Source organism: Cherax quadricarinatus, chromosome 49 (assembly GCF_038502225.1).
Source record: "Cherax quadricarinatus isolate ZL_2023a chromosome 49, ASM3850222v1, whole genome shotgun sequence".
NCBI classification, from domain to species: Eukaryota; Metazoa; Arthropoda; class Malacostraca; order Decapoda; family Parastacidae; genus Cherax; species Cherax quadricarinatus.
In genome coordinates, this window is record NC_091340.1 from 16,498,708 (window position 1) to 16,521,227 (window position 22,520).

General features: G+C 40.7%; 1 protein-coding gene across 8 annotated transcripts in view; it reads left to right on the forward strand.

Annotated features, from left to right (window-relative positions):
- grp (serine/threonine-protein kinase grp) overlaps positions 1-22,520 on the forward strand; it is a 202,113-nt gene that overhangs the window by 49,656 nt on the left and 129,937 nt on the right. Inside the window, exon 1 of one of the 8 annotated variants that reach the window (XM_070095220.1) lies at positions 21,722-21,788. The exons of 6 other annotated variants lie outside the window; for them this stretch is intronic. In XM_070095220.1, the coding sequence (XP_069951321.1) occupies positions 21,763-21,788 (26 nt within the window). In that variant the 5' untranslated portion in view covers positions 21,722-21,762. Of the gene's footprint in view, positions 1-21,721; positions 21,789-22,520 lie in introns of those variants that run through there. One more of the 8 variants, XM_070095215.1, reaches the window with a different exon arrangement.

Here is a 22,520-nt window from a genome sequence, read left to right on the forward strand (position 1 = left end):
GTTTCAGTACTAAAACCAATCAAAATCATCTCAATTTCTGTAATATATCTTCCATTCTATCAAATGAGACCGAAAAATCGCAACTACAACTATAAAAAAACGTGCGAGAAAACACTGCAAAGTTGCTGTTTTAATCGTAAATTACGGTCTCAATTTTTCCCTCTCATTATGCACTGTGTTGTAGGAATTGTTTTATGTGGTGGTAGGAATTGTTTTATGTGGTGCACACATACTGCATAGATGTGTTCTTTCATATCTAGGCCCAAATTTACTGCTCACAGCTTATCAATGTGGTGAGCTCATGGCGTAGATCTAACTCTATTAATCCGTTCCTGAGAGCTCATCGTTAGTCAAAATTATCGTTTGTCAAGTTAATTTTCCTCATAAGAAATAATGGAAATCAAATTAATTCGTGCAGGACACCCCAAAGTATGAAAAAAGAATTGTTTTTACCACATGAAATATTAATTTTAATACACACAAACTGAAGAAGACATGCACACTTACATGACACTTACCTTTATTGAAGATCTGGTGGTGATTGATGGGATGGGAGGAGGGGAGAGTGTTGATGGTCTTAGTGTTTAGAAGGGGAATCCCCTTCCATTAGGACTTGAGGTGGCAAGTCCTTTTCCGGGGTTACTTCCCGTCTTCTTTCAATGCCACTAGGATCAGCTTGAGTCACTGGGCCTCTGTCGCACAACATATCTGTCCATAAAGGCCTGTACCTCCCGTTCCTTTATGACATTTCTGAAGTGTTTCACAACATTGTCAGTGTACAGGTTGCCAACACGGCTTGCAGTAGCTGTGTCAGGGTGATATGTGATAATATGAAATGTTCTGATTGTATGTTTGGATGGGACTGTGGTGGCTGGCTGGCTTGTAAACACTGGCACCCACGGGACAAGTGAGGCGCGCTCAGGCCAAAGTGGATGCATCTCGAACGGAACAAATAGCGTTGGTCGGGTTTTTTAGGGCTAGTTGAGGCAAAATTTTTGCGTTAAAATGTATCGCTAGTCGGATTTAACGTTAGACGATGCCAACGTTGGTCGAGGGTCCACTGTATTTATAGATGGGGTTGTAAAAGAAGTAAATGCTAGGGTGTTCGGGAGAAAGGTGGGATTAAATTATGGGGAATCAAATACAAAATGGGAATTGACACAGTTACTTTTTGCTGATGATACTGTGCTTAAGGGAGATTCTAAAGAAAAATTGCAAAGGTTAGTGGAGGAGTATGGGAGTGTGTGTAAAGGTAGAAAGTTGAAAGTGAACATAGAAAAGAGTAAGGTGATGAGAGGGTATCAAATGATTTAAATAAAGAAAAATTGGATATCAAATTGGGGAGGAGTATGGAAGAAGTGAATGTTTTCAGATACTTGGGAGTTTACGTCTCGGCGGATGGATTTATGAAGGATGAGGTTAATCATAGAATTGATGAGGGAAAAAAGGTGAGTGGTGCATTGAGGTATATGTGGAGTCAAAAAATGTTATCTATGGAGGCAAAGAAGGGAATGTATGAAAGTATAGTAGTACCAACACTCTTATATGGGTGTGAAGCTTGGGTTGTGAATGCAGCAGCGAGGAGGCGGTTGGAGGCAGTGGAGATGTCCTGTCTTAGGGCAATGTGTGGTGTAAATATTATGCAGAAAATTCGGAGTGTGGAAATTAGGAGAAGGTGTGGCGTTAATAAAAGTATTAGACAGAGGGCTGAAGAGGGGTTGTTGAGGTGGTTTGGTCATTTAGAGAGAATGGATCAAAGTAGAATGACATGGAGAGCATTTAAATCTGTAGGAGAAGGAAGGCGGGGTAGGGGTCGTCCTCGAAAAGGTTGGAAGGAAGGGGTAAGGGAGGTTTTGTGGGCGAGGGACTTGGACTTCCAGCATGCGTGCATGAGCGTGTTAGAAGTGAATGGAGACGAATGGCATTTGGGACCTGACGATCTGTTGTAGTGTGAGCAGGGTAATATTTAGTGAAGGGATTCAGGGAAACCGGTTATTTTTATATAGCCGGACTTGAGTCCTGGAAATGGGAAGTACAATGCCTGCACTCTAAAGGAGGGGTTTTGGGATATTAGCAGTTCGGAGGGATATGTTGTGCATCTTTATACATATATGCTTCTAAACTGTTGTGTTCTGAGCACCTCTGCACAAACAGTGATTATGTGTGAGTGAGGTGAAAGTGTTGAATGATGATGAAAGTATTTTCTTTTTTGGGATTTTTTCTTTTTGGGTCACCCTGCCTCGGTGGGAGACGGCCGACTTGTTGAAAAAAATATATATACAGTGGACCCCCGCTTAACGATCACCTCCCAGTGCGACCAATTATGTAAGTGTATTTATGTAAGTGCGTTCGTACGTGTATGTTTGGGGGTCTGAAATGGAATAATCTACTTCACAATATTGGGAACAAATTCGGTCAGTACTGGCACCTGAACATCTGGAATGAAAAAATATCGTTAACCGGGGGTCCACTGTGTGTATATATAAAACATATATATATATATATTTTTTTTCAACAATTGGCCGTCTCCCACCGAGGCAGGGTGACCCAAAAAAGAAAGAAAATCCCCAAAAAGAAAATGCTTTCATCATCATTCAACACTTTCATCACACTCGCACATAATCACTGTTTTTGCAGAGGTGCTCAGAATACAACAGTTTAGAAGCATATACGTATAAAGATACACAACATATCCCTCCAAACTGCCAATATCCCAAACCCCTCCTTTAAAGTGCAGGCATTGTACTTCCCGTTTCCAGGACTCAAGTCCGACTATATGAAAATAACCGGTTTCCCTGAATCCCTTCACTAAATATTACCCTGCTCACACTCCAACAGATCGTCAGGTCCCAAGTACCATTCGTCTCCATTCACTCCTATCTAACACGCTCACGCACGCTTGCTGGAAGTCCAAGCCCCTTGCCCACAAAACCTCCTTTACCCCCTTTCTCCAACCCTTTCGAGGACGACCCCTACCTCGCCTTCCTTCCCCTCTAGATTTATATGCTTTCCATGTCATTCTACTTTGATCCATTCTCTCTAAATGACCAAACCACCTCAACAACCCCTCTTCTGCCCTCTGACTAATACTTTTATTAACTCCACACCTTTTCCTAATTTCCACACTCCGAATTTTCTGCATAATATTTACACCACACATTGCCCTTAGACAGGACATCTCCACTGCCTCCAACCGTCTCCTCGCTGCTGCATTTACCACTCAAGCTTCACACCCATATAAGAGTGTTGGTACTACTATACTTTCATACATTCCCTTCTTTGCCTCCATAGATAACGTTTTTTGACTCCACATATACCTCAATGCACCACTCACCTTTTTTCCCTCATCAATTCTATGATTAACTTCATCCTTCATAAATCCATCCGCCGAGACGTCAACTCCCAAGTATCTGAAAACATTTACTTCTTCCATACTCCTCCTCCCCAATTTGATATCCAATTTTTCTTTATCTAAATCATTTGATACCCTCATCACCTTACTCTTTTCTATGTTTACTTTCAACTTTCTACCTTTACACACATTCCCAAACTCATCCACTAACCTTTGCAATTTTTCTTTAGAATCTCCCAGAAGCACAGTATCATCAGCAAAAAGTAACTGTGTTAATTCCCATTTTGAATTTGATTCCCCATAATTTAATCCCACCCCTCTCCCAAACACCTTAGCATTTACTTCTTTTACATCCCCATCTATAAATATATTAAACAACCATGGTGACATTACACATCCCTGTCTAAGACCTACTTTTACTGGGAAGTAGTCTCCCTCTCTTCTACACACCCTAACCTGAGCCTCACTATCCTCATAAAAACTCTTTACAGCATTTAGTAACTTACCACCTATTCCTTATACTTGCAACTTCTGCCACATTGCTCCTCTATCCACTCTATCATATGCCTTTTCTAAATCCATAAATGCAATAAAAACTTCCCTACCTTTATCTAAATACTGTTCACATATATGCTTCAATGTAAACACTTGATCTACACATCCCCTACCCACTCTGAAACCTCCTTGCTCATCCGCAATCCTACATTCTGTCTTACCTCTAATTCTTTCAATTATAACCCTACCATACACTTTTCCTGGTATACTCAATAAACTTATTCCTCTATAATTTTTACAGTCTCTTTTGTCCCCTTTCCCTTTATATAAAGGGACTATACATTCTCTCCGCCAATCCCTAGGTACCTTCCCCTGTTTGATACATTTATTAAACAAAAGTACCAACCACTCCAACACTATATCCCCCCCTGCTTTTAACATTTCTGTCATGATCCCATCAGTTCCAGCTGCTTTACCCCCTTTCATTCTACGTAATGCCTCGCGTACCTCCCCCACACTTACATTCTGCTCTTCTTCACTCCTTAAAGATGGTATACCTCCCTGACCAGTGCATGAAATTACCACCTCCCTTTCTTCCTCAACATTTAAAAGTTCCTCAAAATATTCTCGCCATCTTCCAAATACCTCCCTCTCCCAATCTACTAACTCCCCTACTCTGTTTTTAACTGACAAATCCATGCTTTCCCTAGGCTTTCTTAACTTGTTTAACTCACTCCAAAAATTTTTCTTATTTTCATTAAAATTTCTTGACAGTGCCTCTCCCACTCTATCATCTGCTCTCCTTTTGCACTCTCTCACCACTCTCTTCACGTTTCTTTTACTGTCCATATACTCTGCTTTTCTTATAACACTTCTGCTTTGTAAAAACCTCTCATAAGCTAACTTTTTGTCTTTTATCACACCCTTTACTTCATCATTCCACCAATCACTCCTTTTTCCACCTGCCCCCACCCTCCTATAACCACAAACTTCTGCCCCACATTCTAATACTGCATTTTTAAAACTATTCCAACCCTCTTGAACCCCCCCACTACTCACCTTTGCACTAGCCCACCTTTCTGCCAACAGTCGCTTGTATCTCCCCCGAACTTCCTCCTCCCTTAGTTTATACACTTTCACCTCCCTCTTACTTGTTGTTGCCACCTTCCCCTTTTCCCATCTACCTCTTACTCTAACTGTAGCTACAACTAAATAATGATCTGATATATCAGTTGCCCCTCTATAAACATGTACATCCTGGAGCCTACCCATCAACCTTTTATCCACCAATACATAATCTAATAAACTACTCTCATTACGTGCTACATCATACTTTGTATATTTATTTATCCTCTTTTTCATAAAATATGTATTACTTATTACCAAATCTCTTTCTACACATAGCTCAATTAAAGGCTCCCCATTTACATTTACCCCTGGCACCTCAGATTTACCTACTACTCCCTCCATAACATTTTTACCCACTTTAGCATTGAAATCCTCAACCACCATTACTCTCACACTTGATTCAAAACTCCCCATGCATTCACTCAACTTTTCCCAAAATCTCTTCTCTCTCCTCTACACTTCTTTCTTCTCCAGGTGCATACACACTTACTATAACCCACTTTTCACATCCAATCTTTATTTTACTCCACATAATCCTTGAATTAATACATTTATAGTACCTCTTTTCCTGCCATAGCTTATCCTTCAACAATATTGCTACTCCTTCTTTAGCTCTAACTCTATTTGAAACCCCTGACCTAATCCCATTTATTCCTCTACATTGAAACTCTCCCACCCCCTTCAGCTTCGTTTCACTTAAAGCCAGGACATCCAGTTTCTTCTTATTCATATCATCCACAATCATTTCTTTCTTATCATTTGCACAACATCCACGCACATTCAGACTTCCCACTTTGACAATTTTCTTCTTATTCTTTTTAGTAATCTTCACAGGAAAAGGGGTTACTAGCCCATTGTTCCTGGCATTTTAGTTGACTTTTACAACACGCATGGCTTACGGAGGAAAGATTCTTATTCCACTTCCCCATGGATATAAAAGGAAAAGTAATAAGACCAAGAACTATTAAGATAAAATCAAAGAAAACTCAGATGAGTGTGTATGAATAAACGTGTACATGTATGTGTAGTGTGACCTAAGTGTAAGTAGAAGTAGCAAGACATACCTGTAATCTTGCATATTTATGAGACAGACAAAAGACACCAGCAATCCTACCATCATGTAAAACAATTACAGGCTTTTGTTTTACACTCACTTGGCAGGACGGTAGTACCTCCCTGGATGGTTGCTTTATATACACACACATACACACATACATACATACATACATACATACATACATACATACATACATACATACATACATACATACATACATACATATATATATATATATATATATATATATATATATATATATATATATATATATAATGCATATACAGTGGACCCCCGGTTAACGATATTTTTTCACTCCAGAAGTATGTTCAGGTGCCAGTACTGACTGAATTTGTTCCCATAAGAAATATTGTGAAGTAGATTAGTCCATTTCAGACCCCCAAACATACACGTACAAACGCACTTATATAAATACACTTACATAATTGGTCGCATTCGGAGGTAATCGTTATGCGGGGGTCCACTGTATATACATTATATATACATACAATGGACCCCCGGTTAACGATATTTTTTCACTCCAGAAGTATGTTCAGTTGCCAGTACTGACCGAATTTGTTCCCATAAGGAATATTGTAAAGTAGATTAGTCCATTTCAGACCCCCAAACATACACGTACAAACGCACTTACATAAATACACTTACATAATTGGTCGCATTCGGAGGTGATCGTTATGCGGGGGTCCACTGTACATATATATACATATATATACATACAGTGGACCCCCGCTTTACGATCACCTCCCAATGCGACCATGTAAGTGTATTTATGTAAGTCCGTTTATACATGTATGTTTGGGGTCTGAAATGGACTAATCTAATTCACAATATTCCTTATAGGAACAAATTCGTTCAGTACTGGCACCTGAACATCTGGAATGAAATAATATCGTTAACCGGGGGTCCACTGTATATATATATATATATGTATATATATAGTAGGTTGGTAGACAGCAACCACCCAGGGAAGTACTACCGTCCTGCCAGATGACTGTGAAACAAAAACCTGTAACTGTTTTGCATGATGGTAGGATTGCTGGTTTTCTTTTTCTGTCTCATAAACACGCTAAGATAACAGGGATATCTTGCTACTCCTACTTACTCTTTGGTCACACTTCACAGACACGCACATGCATATATATATATACATACATCTAGGTTTTTCTCCTTTTTCTAAATAGCTCTTGTTCTTTTTTATTTCTTTTATTGTCCATGGGGAAGTGGAAAAGAATCTTTCCTCCGTAAGCCATGCGTGTCGTATGAGGCGACTAAAATGCCGGGAGCAATGGGCTAGTAACCCCTTCTCCTGTATACAATTACTAAAAAAGAGAAGAAGAAAAATTTTATAAAACTGGGTTGCTTAAATGTGCGTGGATGTAGTGCGGATGACAAGAAACAGATGATTGCTGATGTTATGAATGAAAAGAAGTTGGATGTCCTGGCCCTAAGCGAAACAAAGCTGAAGGGGGTAGGAGAGTTTCAGTGGGGGGAAATAAATGGGATTAAATCTGGAGTATCTGAGAGAGTTAGAGCAAAGGAAGGGGTAGCAGTAATGTTAAATGATCAGTTATGGAAGGAGAAAAGAGAATATGAATGTGTAAATTCAAGAATTATGTGGATTAAAGTAAAGGTTGGATGCGAGAAGTGGGTCATAATAAGCGTGTATGCACCTGGAGAAGAGAGGAATGCAGAGGAGAGAGAGAGATTTTGGGAGATGTTAAGTGAATGTATAGGAGCCTTTGAACCAAGTGAGAGAGTAATTGTGGTAGGGGACTTGAATGCTAAAGTAGGAGAAACTTTTAGAGAGGGTGTGGTAGGTAAGTTTGGGGTGCCAGGTGTAAATGATAATGGGAGCCCTTTGATTGAACTTTGTATAGAAAGGGGTTTAGTTATAGGTAATACATATTTTAAGAAAAAGAGGATAAATAAGTATACAAGATATGATGTAGGGCGAAATGACAGTAGTTTGTTGGATTATGTATTGGTAGATAAAAGACTGTTGAGTAGACTTCAGGATGTACATGTTTATAGAGGGGCCACAGATATATCAGATCACTTTCTAGTTGTAGCTACACTGAGAGTAAAAGGTAGATGGGATACAAGGAGAATAGAAGCATCAGGGAAGAGAGAGGTGAAGGTTTATAAACTAAAAGAGGAGGCAGTTAGGGTAAGATATAAACAGCTATTGGAGGATAGATGGGCTAATGAGAGCATAGGCAATGGGGTCGAAGAGGTATGGGGTAGGTTTAAAAATGTAGTGTTAGAGTGTTCAGCAGAAGTTTGTGGTTACAGGAAAGTGGGTGCAGGAGGGAAGAGGAGCGATTGGTGGAATGATGATGTAAAGAGAGTAGTAAGGGAGAAAAAGTTAGCATATGAGAAGTTTTTACAAAGTAGAAGTGATGCAAGGAGGGAAGAGTATATGGAGAAAAAGAGAGAAGTTAAGAGAGTGGTGAAGCAATGTAAAAAGAGAGCAAATGAGAGAGTGGGTGAGATGTTATCAACAAATTTTGTTGAAAATAAGAAAAAGTTTTGGAGTGAGATTAACAAGTTAAGAAAGCCTAGAGAACAAATGGATTTGTCAGTTAAAAATAGGAGAGGAGAGTTATTAAATGGAGAGTTAGAGGTATTGGGAAGATGGAGGGAATATTTTGAGGAATTGTTAAATGTTGATGAAGATAGGGAAGCTGTGATTTCGTGTATAGGGCAAGGAGGAATAACATCTTGTAGGAGTGAGGAAGAGCCAGTTGTGAGTGTGGGGGAAGTTCGTGAGGCAGTAGGTAAAATGAAAGGGGGTAAGGCAGCCGGGATTGATGGGATAAAGATAGAAATGTTAAAAGCAGGTGGGGATATAGTTTTGGAGTGGTTGGTGCAATTATTTAATAAATGTATGGAAGAGGGTAAGGTACCTAGGGATTGGCAGAGAGCATGCATAGTTCCTTTGTATAAAGGCAAAGGGGACAAAAGAGAGTGCAAAAATTATAGGGGGATAAGTCTGTTGAGTGTACCTGGTAAAGTGTATGGTAGAGTTATAATTGAAAGAATTAAGAGTAAGACGGAGAATAGGATAGCAGATGAACAAGGAGGCTTTAGGAAAGGTAGGGGGTGTGTGGACCAGGTGTTTACAGTGAAACATATAAGTGAACAGTATTTAGATAAGGCTAAAGAGGTCTTTGTGGCATTTATGGATTTGGAAAAGGCGTATGACAGGGTGGATAGGGGGGCAATGTGGCAGATGTTGCAAGTGTATGGTGTAGGAGGTAGGTTACTGAAAGCAGTGAAGAGTTTTTACGAGGATAGTGAGGCTCAAGTTAGAGTATGTAGGAAAGAGGGAAATTTTTTCCCAGTAAAAGTAGGCCTTAGACAAGGATGTGTGATGTCACCGTGGTTGTTTAATATATTTATAGATGGGGTTGTAAGAGAAGTAAATGCGAGGGTCTTGGCAAGAGGCGTGGAGTTAAAAGATAAAGAATCACACACAAAGTGGGAGTTGTCACAGCTGCTCTTTGCTGATGACACTGTGCTCTTGGGAGATTCTGAAGAGAAGTTGCAGAGATTGGTGGATGAATTTGGTAGGGTGTGCAAAAGAAGAAAATTAAAGGTGAATACAGGAAAGAGTAAGGTTATGAGGATAACAAAAAGATTAGGTGATGAAAGATTGAATATCAGATTGGAGGGAGAGAGTATGGAGGAGGTGAACGTATTCAGATATTTGGGAGTGGACGTGTCAGCGGATGGGTCTATGAAAGATGAGGTGAATCATAGAATTGATGAGGGAAAAAGAGTGAGTGGTGCACTTAGGAGTCTGTGGAGACAAAGAACTTTGTCCTTGGAGGCAAAGAGGGGAATGTATGAGAGTATAGTTTTACCAACGCTCTTATATGGGTGTGAAGCGTGGGTGATGAATGTTGCAGCGAGGAGAAGGCTGGAGGCAGTGGAGATGTCGTGTCTGAGGGCAATGTGTGGTGTGAATATAATGCAGAGAATTCGTAGTTTGGAAGTTAGGAGGAGGTGCGGGATTACCAAAACTGTTGTCCAGAGGGCTGAGGAAGGGTTGTTGAGGTGGTTCGGACATGTAGAGAGAATGGAGCGAAACAGAATGACTTCAAGAGCAAGAGTGTATCAGTCTGTAGTGGAAGGAAGGCGGGGTAGGGGTCGGCCTAGGAAGGGTTGGAGGGAGGGGGTAAAGGAGGTTTTGTGTGCGAGGGGCTTGGACTTCCAGCAGGCATGCGTGAGCGTGTTTGATAGGAGTGAATGGAGACAAATGGTTTTTAATACTTGACGTGCTGTTGGAGTGTGAGCAAAGTAACATTTATGAAGGGATTCAGGGAAACCGGCAGGCCGGACTTGAGTCCTGGAGATGGGAAGTACAGTGCCTGCACTCTGAAGGAGGGGTGTTAATGTTGCAGTTTAAAAACTGTAGTGTAAAGCACCCTTCTGGCAAGACAGTGATGGAGTGAATGATGGTGAAAGTTTTTCTTTTTCGGGCCACCCTGCCTTGGTGGGAATCGGCCAGTGTGATAATAATAAAAAAAAAAAATATATATTATATGAAACTTCTTACATGCCTTTGTGTCGCATAATTTTATCGCTTCAGTATTGATTTTGCTGTCTTCCACATAGCAGTTATTACATTAAATTCTATCATCCTTATTTCATTATTATTTTCTCAATCTATCCAACTGGCATTGCAAAGATTACATTCATTTAATACCCGATTCAGATTTTTTATTTCAAATTGTTGTGTATACAAAAAATACATTAGGAAAGCCCATAGGATGCACAGCATTTCAGGTAAAATTGTGACTAATGTTGAAAACTTGTCAGTTTTACTTTAAGGGAGCGGTCAGGTTCACGCGCGCGGAGCAAAAAACAATTTGAAAAAATATGAAAATGGAGTTATTGTTACCAAAAAATAGCTGAACTTTCTGGCTACACTCTGGTATAATTATTATCCTTGTACGATGTTTCTAAAAGGAATTACAGCCATTTATAACAGGCATGGTGACAGCGCTGACGCTTCATATTGCGTAAGAAGCGCTGACGCGGCTTTGTTTACGTTTTTCCCCCTTATTTTTATCGTTTTTGTATATCTTCGTCTAATATAATACAAATTCACTGTCTGAGATCATGCCCGAGCGGGCGGAGCTAATATGGTCAAGTAACCAGTCAGGTACCCTGGGTATAGTACCCAAAATGGCCGACACCTCCAGCCAACAAAATATTCCATAAATATTCCATACCCACGCTAATATCAATTATAAGGCTTATTTATCTATCACAATTGATCTATTATGACATAATGCAATATTATAATAGCATATAAACATAAAAAGCACACCGAAAAAAATATATAGCATAATATGATGCCCAAGAGGGAAAAATTTCTATCGGTGTATCCCCTGAAGTTTTGTTATCTCTTAAAAGTGATGAGAGAAAACGAATTTACAATGGTTAACTGTAATAAACACTTGTAGGTCACGCAAAAAGTGTAAAATAAAGCGAATTTTTCGGGGAAAAAAATTATTTCCCAGGCAGCTGGGGTGCCGCGCGCTTCGGCCTATATCTCGAAAGTAACTTATTTACCTATTTAGGGGGAATCCATCTTTATTTATGATTGAATTGACTTGATTTTCACAACAAACATAGAATGATTGCTTTACAAGTTTACATGTACCTTTCTGAACTATCTCAAATATTTTTAGATTTATGTGGGCAACAAGACCGACATCTTCCAATATGTCAAAAAAGTTATGAAACTTAATTTTTTTTAGCATGAAGATAAGGTTTATTTTAGAATAGGTACGGGCCTGTACAAGGGTGTGTAAAGAAAGTTGAAAATGAACATAAATAAGAGTAAGATGATGAGGGTATCCAGTGAGATAGGTAAAGAAAAATTGGTTATCACAGTGGAGGGAGAGAGTATGGAAAAAGTGAACGTGTTTAGATATTTCGGAGTAGATTTGTCAAATGGGGTTACAAAGGACGAGGTTAACGATAGAATTGATGAAGGAAAAAAGGCGAGTGGTGCATGGAGGTATCTTTATTTTATTTTATTATCACACTGGCCGATTCCCACCAAGGCAGGGTGGCCCGAAAAAGAAAAACTTTCACCATCATTCACTCCATCACTGTCTTGCCAGAAGGGTGCTTTACACTACAGTTTTTAAACTGCAACATTAACACCCCTCCTTCAGAGTGCAGGCACTGTACTTCCCATCTCCAGGACTCAAGTCCGGCCTGCCGGTTTCCCTGAATCCCTTCATAAATGTTACTTTGCTCACACTCCAACAGCACGTCAAGTATTACAAACCATTTGTCTCCATTCACTCCTATCAAACACGCTCACGCATGCCTGCTGGAAGTCCAAGCCCCTCGCACACAAAACCTCCTTTACCCCCTCCCTCCAACCCTTCCTAGGCCGACCCCTACCCCGCCTTCCTTCCACTACAGACTGATACACTCTTGAAGTTATTCTGTTTCGCTCCATTCTCTCTACATGTCCGAACCACCTCAACAACCCTTCCTCAGCCCTCTGGACAACAGTTTTGGTAATCCCGCACCTCCTCCTAACTTCCAAACTACGAATTCTCTGCATTATATTCACACCACACATTGCCCTCAGACATGACATCTCCACTGCCTCCAGCCTTCTCCTCGCTGCAACATTCATCACCCATGCTTCACACCCATATAAGAGCGTTGGTAAAACTATACTCTCATACATTCCCCTCTTTGCCTCCAAGGACAAAGTTCTCTGTCTCCACAGACTCCTAAGTGCACCACTCACTCTTTTTCCCTCATCAATTCTATGATTCACCTCATCTTTCATAGACCCATCCGCTGACACGTCCACTCCCAAATATCTGAATACGTTCACCTCCTCCATACTCTCTCCCTCCAATCTGATATTCAATCTTTCATCACCTAATCTTTTTGTTATCCTCATAACCTTACTCTTTCCTGTATTCACCTTTAATTTTCTTCTTTTGCACACCCTACCAAATTCATCCACCAATCTCTGCAGCTTCTCTTCAGAATCTCCCAAGAGCACAGTGTCATCAGCAAAGAGCAGCTGTGACAACTCCCACCCTGTGTGTGATTCTTTATCTTTTAACTCCACGCCTCTTGCCAAGACCCTCGCATTTACTTCTCTTACAACCCCATCTATAAATATATTAAACAACCACGGTGACATCACACATCCTTGTCTAAGGCCTACTTTTACTGGGAAAAAATTTCCCTCTTTTCTACATACTCTAACTTGAGCCTCACTATCCTCGTAAAAACTCTTCACTGCTTTCAGTAACCTACCTCCTACACCATACACTTGCAACATCTGCCACATTGCCCCCCTATCCACCCTGTCATACGCCTTTTCCAAATCCATAAATGCCACAAAGACCTCTTTAGCCTTATCTAAATACTGTTCACTTATATGTTTCACTGTAAACACCTGGTCCACACACCCCCTACCTTTCCTAAAGCCTCCTTGTTCATCTGCTATCCTATTCTCCGTCTTACTCTTAATTCTTTCAATTATAACTCTACCATACACTTTACCAGGTACACTCAACAGACTTATCCCCCTATAATTTTTGCACTCTCTTTTATCCCCTTTGCCTTTATACAAAGGAACTATGCATGCTCTCTGCCAATCCCTAGGTACCTTACCCTCTTCCATACATTTATTAAATAATTGCACCAACCACTCCAAAACTATATCCCCACCTGCTTTTAACATTTCTATCTTTATCCCATCAATCCCGGCTGCCTTACCCCCTTTCATTTTACCTACTGCCTCACGAACTTCCCCCACACTCACAACTGGCTCTTCCTCACTCCTACAAGATGTTATTCCTCCTTGCCCTATACACGAAATCACAGCTTCCCTATCTTCATCAACATTTAACAATTCCTCAAAATATTCCCTCCATCTTCCCAATACCTCTAACTCTCTGTGCAGACAAAAAAACGTTATCCATGGAGTTAGAGAAGGGAATGTTCAAGAGTACAATCTTGTATGGGTGTGAAGCATGGGTTGTGAATGTTACAGTGAGGAGGCTGGAGGTAGTGGAGATGTTGTGTCTAAGGGTAGTGTGTGGCAAAAATATTATGCAGAGAATTTGTAGTGTGGAAATTAGGTGGTCTGGAGTTAAGAGTACATATTATTCAGAGGGCTGAAGAGGTGTTATTAAGGTGGTTTGGTCATATAGATAAGATGGAGCAAAACAAAATGACTTGGAGGGTGTATAAATCTCTAGTGGAGGGGAGGAGGGATAAGCTAGGGGGAGGGGAGTAAAAGAGGTTTTATGTGCAAGGGGCCTGGACTTTCAGCAGGCATGTGTGAGCATGTTAGATAGGAGTGAATAGAGATGAATGGTTTTTGGAACCTGATGAGCTGTTGGAATGTGAGCAGGGTAATATTTTGTGAAGGGATGTAAGGAAACTGGTTAGCCAGACTTGAGTCCTGGAGGTGGGAAGTAAAATCCCTGCACTTATAGGAGGGGTTTGGGATATTGGCTGTTTGGAGTGGCATCTAAACTGTCATATCTGGGCACCTCTACAAAGACGGTGATTGTGTGAACGATGGTGCAAGTGTTTTATTTTTTTTGGGTTGCCCTGCTTTGGTGGGAGATGGCTGACATGTTGAAAAAAAAAAATTACAAGGTGTGAATGTGTTACACTATTGGAAGTTATCTGAATATTATTTCAGCAAACTAGGATATAAAATGTTAAGTATAATAATTATTCTGTGTAAAATTCCTGGTACAGCAGCTGTATCTGCATGAAGGGACTTGAAACATGGTACAGTGGACCCCCGAATTAAGTTGTCATCGGAATAAGTAACTTTTTCGTCAAAATGTTGGCTCGGTGAACATCACTGAACTCAGTGTAAGTCTTTCGTGTCAGGGCCTGAGTGGCCCCGACACTCCATGTACAGCCAGTTTGCCATTGTTTACCAGCCAGTGAGGACGATCCCACTCGTTCATACGATACATTTTGTATTATTTTGATCTATTTAGTGCTTGTAACTGCTAAATAAGCCACCATTGGCCCAAAGAAAGCTTCTAGTGCCAACCAACCATTTTGTAAAGGGCTGAGATAAAGGGGAGAATGTGCCTTTATTGGCAATTCTGCAATATGTACGATTCTATAGCAGTAGGAGTGTAAAAAGGCTACAGCGCCAGCCAGCGATAGTGTAGCCTTAACAGTGTAGCAAATAAGTTAAGCGATTAATTGATAGAAAAAGGACAGCATAAAACTGACTCCTCCATTGTTGTTGGAGGTATATAGGGGTACTGACTAACTCTGCTGCTGCTTTCACCACCATTATATAAGGCTTATCTTTCAGTGGCACATATACACCCAAGAACAAACAACACACCACCACTCGTGACATTCTTAATACCATATTTTATTCATTCTAGAGTATATATTGTGTTTGTATGTTATTAATATTGTTTATTAAGTCACATTAGATGAAGTGTGCTAGATAAATAACTCGTACAGCTGATATTAGTTTCATATTGAAGGACCATCTTGTCCTGTCTCCCAACACAATTCCTGACATACGCCAGAACCAGACACCTCTGGAGCACTTTTTTGGGCGACGGGTCCAGTGACTCTCAAGCTGGTCCTAGTGGCATTAAAAAACAAAGGAAGGAAGTAACCCAGGATAAGGACTTGTTGGGGTTGGAATTTTTCAGCTTCGCCATGCCTTATCACACTGTGTATGCCACTGCAATTCTTAAATCTCTCAAACCAACCTTTGCTGGCCTTAAATTCGCCAATATGAGCACTAGTTCCAGGCATTTTTTCCTGTTCACCTGGGTGTTAGTCGACTGGTGTGGGTCGCATCCTGGGGACAAGATTAAGGACTCCAATGGAAATAAGTTAGTCCTCGATGACGCAGTGACTTTCTTGGGTTATCCTGGGTGGCTAACCCTCTGGGGTTAATCATTTCTCAGTAATTGTTTCTCGTTAAGCCACACCAACAACAGTCTCTCCACATCTTCGAGTAGTACAGCTGACTGCGGTGCAGCACCTGACCATGGTACAGCAGCAGCTGACCGTGGTACAATAGTATTTCGATAGTATTTCTCACCCTTTTTTACCACAGGGTTGGCACTAGAAGCTTTCTTTGGGCCCATGGTGGCTTATTTAGCAGTTACAAGTACTAAAAACAATGGAATAATACAAAATGTATCAAATGTATGCATGGAACTGTTTGCCCTGGCTTGTAAAGAATGGCACACTAGCTGAAGGCAGGGCAGCTGAGGCACTCAGGCCGGACAGAGAGGCTGACGAGTTCAGGACGAATGTCCCTAACAGAGTTTTTCATCATTGACGGAGCCAATATATTTACGCAAAGACACATCGATATCCGATTTTATTGCTAGCCGATGTCATCGTTACCCAAGGGTCCACTGTAATGCTTGTGTATTTTTCAGTGCATATTAGACTGACCAGTTGGGCGCATATTGGACATGTCATTTGTGTACAGTAGAACCTCTAGTCATGACCATAATTTGTTCCAAAACTCTGGTTGCGACCCGATTTGGTCATGACTTGAACCTAATTTCCTTGTTGTATTGTATGTAAATACACAAATTTGGTGAATTTTTTTTTGTGAACTGATTTGTTAGTGTTTGGAAGTGTTTATTTATTTTTTATTTATTTATTTATTTATTTATTTATTTACAATTTGAGCACACATACAGAGGTACAAAAAAATACAGATAAGAGCAGCATGCCAAAGCCACTTATACTATGCATAGCATTACGGGCTGGCTTAAAATTAACTTAAGATTAACTAAGCAATGATGAAATCAGTGATAAAACATTAATGTAAACAGATTACTATAAAGCACAAGTGAGTATTACAAAGACAGGTCATATGGTTGCATGCATTGTTGTACATTCAGTCGTATGGAGTATTCTGTTAGGTAGTGTATTTAAAAAATAATAGTTAGATTGGGTTTTAGGTTTAACATTTATGTGATATAATTGTGAGAAACATTTAAGATATACAATTTATAAGGTTCAGTTATTCAGTATTTATTTGGTTTTGGGTGAGTAAGTGATCTTTGAGAAGAGACTTGAATTTATAAACAGGTAGTGTTTCTTTTATATTTACAGGTAATGAATTCCAGATTTTAGGGCCTTTTATGTGCATTGAGTTTTTGCATAGTGTGAGATGGACACGAGGAACATCAAAGAGTGATCTATGCCTTGTGTTATGGTCATGTGTTCTGTTGAGGTTGGCAAGGAGATGTTTGAGGGGAGGGTTAATATCAGAGTTAAGTGTTCTATGTATGTAATAGGTGCAGTAATAAGTGTGGATGTTTTGTATGGTGAGTAGGTTTAGTGTATTGAATATTGGTGGAGTGTGCTGCCTGTAGTGAGAATTTATCATTATTCTAACTGCAGCCTTTTGTTGGGTAATTAGTGGTCTGAGATGGTTAATTGTTGTTGAGCCCCATGCACAAATTCCATAGGTGAGATAGGGGTAAATAAGAGAGTGATATAGGGCCAGGAGGGCTGACTGTGGAACATACAGTGGACCCCCGCATAGCGACCTTAATCCGTGCAAGAGGGCTGGCTGTTATGCGAAATGTTCGGTATGCGAATGAATTTTCCCCATAAGAAATAATGGAAATCAAATTAATCCGTGCAAGACACCCAAAAGTATGAAAAAAAAAATTTTACCACATGAAATATAGATTTTCCTACACACAAAGAGAAGGATACATGCACAATAGTAGAGTAGTACATGCACAATATATATTGTGCATGTACTACTCTACTAAATGAAGAATAAATGACACTTACCTTTATTGAAGATGCAGCAATGACTGATGAGACACTGTGTCCTGGGAGTGCCTTTTCCTCCTGAGTACTGTAGGTCCTGTTTGGTATTTTCTTCCAGAACAGGCCTTATCACACTGTGTATGTCACTACGATTCTTAAATCTCTCAAACCAACCTTTGCTGGCTCTAAATTCACCAATATGAGCACTAGTTCCAGGCATTTTCCCTGTTCACCTGGGTGTTAGTCGACTGGTGTGGGTTGCATCCTGGGAGACAAGATTAAGGACCCCAATGGAAATAAGTTAGACAGTCTTCGATGACACTGACTTTTTTGGGCTATCCTGGGTGGCAAATCCTCTGGGGTTAATTGTTTCTTGGTATTCTCAATAAGCCACACCAACAATGGTGCTACAGCAGCAGCAGCAGCTGACGGTGGTACAGCAGCAACAGACGATGCTACAGCAGCAGCAGACGATGCTACAGCAGCAACTGACGATGTTACAGCAGCAGCAGATGATGCTACAGCAGCAGCAGCAGCTGACGGTGGTACAGCAGCAACAGACGATGCTACAGCAGCAGCAGATGATGCTACAGCAGCAACTGACGATGTTACAGCAGCAGCAGACGATGCTACAGCAGCAGCAGCAGACGATGCTACAGCAGCAGCAGCAGCTGACGGTGGTACAGCAGCAACAGACGATGCTACAGCAGCAGCAGCAGCTGACGGTGGTACAGCAGCAACAGACGATGCTACAGCAGCAACAGACGATGCTACAGCAGCAGCAGACGATGCTACAGCAGCAACTGACGATGTTACAGCAGCAGCAGACGATGCTACAGCAGCAGCAGCAGCAGACGATGCTACAGCAGCAGCAGCAGCTGACGGTGGTACAGCAGCAACAGACGATGCTACAGCAGCAGCAGACGATGCTACAGCAGCAGCAGACGATGCTACAGCAGCAGCAGACGATGCTACAGCAGCAGCAGACGATGCTACAGCAGCAGCAGACGATGCTACAGCAGCAGCAGACGATGCTACAGCAGCAGCAGACGATGCTTCAGCAGCAGCAGACGGTACTACAGCAGCAGGAGCAACTGACGGTGGTACAGCAGCAGCAGCTGACGGTGGTACAGCAGCAGCAGCAGCTGTACCACCAATAGTAGCGATGGTTGATTGGGGTTTATTATACAACCTGGCCAGCTCGGAGACACGCACTCCACTTTCATACTTGTCAATGATCTTTTTCTTCATCTCCATAGTAATTCTCACCCTTATTGCTGTAGGGTTGGCACTAGAAGCTTTCTTGGGGCCCATGGTCACTTATTTTCCAGAAAAAAATCACCAAAAACACTGTAATAATACAAAATGTTCCGATTGTATGCTTGGATGTTACCGCGGAGGCTGGCTGGTAAACAATGCCACCGGCGGAACATGTGAGCGTGGCTCAGGCCGCACATTGGACGCGTCTCGGACGAAGGGCGCTGAGCGGGTTTTTGGGCGGTATGCGAGGCAAAATTTTAGCGATCAAAGCGTCCGGTATGCTGATTGTCCGTTATGCAAGGCGTCCGGTATGCGGGGGGTCCACTGTAGTACGTATCTTCGATAGTATGCCTACAGTCTTGGAAATTTTCTTAGAAATTTGTTGTATGTGTATGAAATTTGAGTCTATTATCAAGGTGGATTCCTAAGAATTTTCCCTCTGTTAGCTTTGTGATAGGTGATCCGTTTATCATTATGTTAAGAGGGACATCTGTAGCTCTGTTACCAAACTGAATGAAGTAGGTTTTGTCAATGTTTAGTGTAAGTTTGTTAGTCCTCATCCAGGTAGATATTTTCTGTAATTCGGTATTTACAGTATTGGCTAGCGTGACTGGGCTCGGGTGGGAGAAGACATATGTAGTGTCATCTGCAAATAGTGTGGGTTTGAGCAATTGCGAAGCATTTGGTAGGTCATTTATGTATAGGAGAAAGAGAAGAGGGCCAAGGACTCTTCCCTGTGGGACACCAACTGTAATTGGTTGTGCAGAAGAGTTTGCCCCATTTTCGTACACATATTGGCTTCTGTTGCTGAGGTATGACTTGAGGTAGTTGAGGGAGTGCCCTCTTATACCATAGTGCGACAATTTTACGTGGAGCAAGTCATGGTCAACTGTATCAAAAGCTTTACGTAAGTCAATGAAGATCCCCAGTGGGACTTCTTTTTTCTCTATTGCAGTGTATATATGTTCTAGCATGTGTATAATAGCATCATTAGTATTTTTATTTGGCCTGAATCCAAATTGGCAGGGGTTGAGTATGTTTTGGGAGATAAGGTACGAGTAGATTCGTTTATGAATTAATTTTTCGAAGATTTTTGAGAGGGGGTGTAAGTTGGATATTGGCCTATAGTTATTCAACTCTATTTGGTCTCCTCCTTTGTGGATCGGGGTGACCCTTGCTATTTTGAGTACTGTAGGGAAGGTGGAGGATTCAGTGGATTTGTTGAAGAGTGTTGCAATGATTGGTGATAGCACTTGTGACACTTTTTTGTATATAAAGGGTGGTAAGGTATTTAAGTATCCTGCCTTGTTTTTTAGTGCGTTGATAATAAGGGAGACTTCGTATGGGTTAGTCGGAGCTAGGAACAGTGTGTTCGGGTAGTTGCCGGTGAGGTAGTCATTTGGTGGGTATCTGAGCTTGGGATTTTATTGGCAAGGTTTTGTCCTATAGTGGAGAAGAAATCATTGAGTCTGTTTGCTGTTTCTGTTGGTGGGAGTTGGGGTTCATCTGATTTTGCTAATTTTATTGCGCTATTTCGTGATATCTTTTTTGTTCCCAGAATTTCTGATAGGGTTTTCCAGGTCTTTTTTATATCACCTCGTAAGTTGGATAATCTGTTCTCATAATACAATTTTTTGCCTTTCTTATCAGGCTGGTTAGGATTGACGAGTAACGTTTTGTTTGGTCTCTGGTTATGTGACCCATTCTGTACTGTTTTTCATATTGGTGTTTTGTATTTATGGATTTGAGAATGCTGGGTGTTAGCCAGGGACTGTTCAGTCTCTTAGCTGTCATCTGTTTAGTTTTTTTAGGGCAGTGCTTGTTATAGAGGTATTGGGTCTTTTTTAGAAAATTATTAATACATTCGTCAATATCTGTATAGATTTCTAGCTCAGTGTGCCAGTCAATGTTTGCTACTGCTGTTGTGAAGTTATTAATGGCTGCCTCATTGTGAAGTCTGAAGGTGACTTTAGTAGTGTCTTGGGGTAGTTTACTAAGAGTTGTTATGAGGAAAGTAGGGTAGTGGTCTGTGGTATTATCTGTAATTCTGCCTGATTTTAAAGGGGATATGGTGTTGGTCCAGATGTGGTCAAGTAGGGAAACACTAGTCTCTGTAACTCTTGTAGGTTTTGTTGCTGTTGGTAGCAACATACAGTTACTCATTGTGTTTGTGAATTCAGTAACGTGTGGGTCCTGGTCTTGCAGGAGATTTATATTGAAGTCACCTGAGAGTAGTAAGTGATCTTTGTTCATGCGTGCATCAGTTTATAACCAGAGTTTCCACTGTTTTTCTGGAATATTGGCAAAAATGAGCTTTTCTGCTACTTTGAGTTCAATTTCAAGCTACTTTCAGTCCTGAAACTAATCAGAATCATTTCTATTCCTGTATTGTATCTCATTTTATCAAATGAGACCAAGAAACCTAGAATGCAGCCATAAAAACCGTATGAAAATACACTGCAAAATTGCTCTTTTAAACCAAAAACACTGCTGCATTTTTTCTCATGCACTGCGTGCTGCAGGATTCTTATGTGGTGCACACTTACTGCATAGACCCATTCTCTCACATCTAGGTCCAACTTTACCACTCGCATCTTATCTGAGTGAACTGAGCTCATGGCTTCAAAGTGGTGATATAATGGGATCAGTACTGAAAGGGTTAAGGTAGGTGATATATTACACATTTTTATACAGGACATGGATGTAAATAATAGAGTTGGTAATGTAAAAAAAAAAATGCTTCTATCTTAAGAATACCCATTCAAAGATTTTCTTTTTTCAGATTTTGAAGTTTCATGCTACCTGATGGTATAACAGAATATCAAACTAGGCTGGTTTAGGGCATTTAAAAACATGTAGATGGAAGGTGGTCTAGGGTTTAAGAGTTTGATGAGGATATTTTATAATTTTCTCACCAGCACATCAAATCCAAGGTAATCTCTGAATGATCTTGTGGTGAAGCTGTTGCAGGCCATCACTTGAAGTGTAAACCGTTTAACCAATTCCTTTTTTTATTTTTATTATTTTTATTATCACACTGGCCGATTCCCACCAAGGCAGGGTGGCCCGAAAAAGAAAAACTTTCACCATCATTCACTCCATCACTGTCTTGCCAGAAGGGTACTTTACACTACAGTTTTTAAACTGCAACATTTACACCCCTCCTTCAGAGTGCAGGCACTGTACCCAATTCCTTTTGTCTTTAATAAAGTTCTAGTAAAACTTTATTAGGTGTGATGAAATTCAATGTTCGAAGAGCTTTGGATTATCAATTTTTACTGTTTTCTGCTCATTGAGTAATGGATCCCTTTAAGGAGGGTGCCTTGGTGCTGAAGGGACATTGATGAAAGGACTTAGAGCTGCACTCTCTGCTCAAACCCAATTACCCATTTCCCA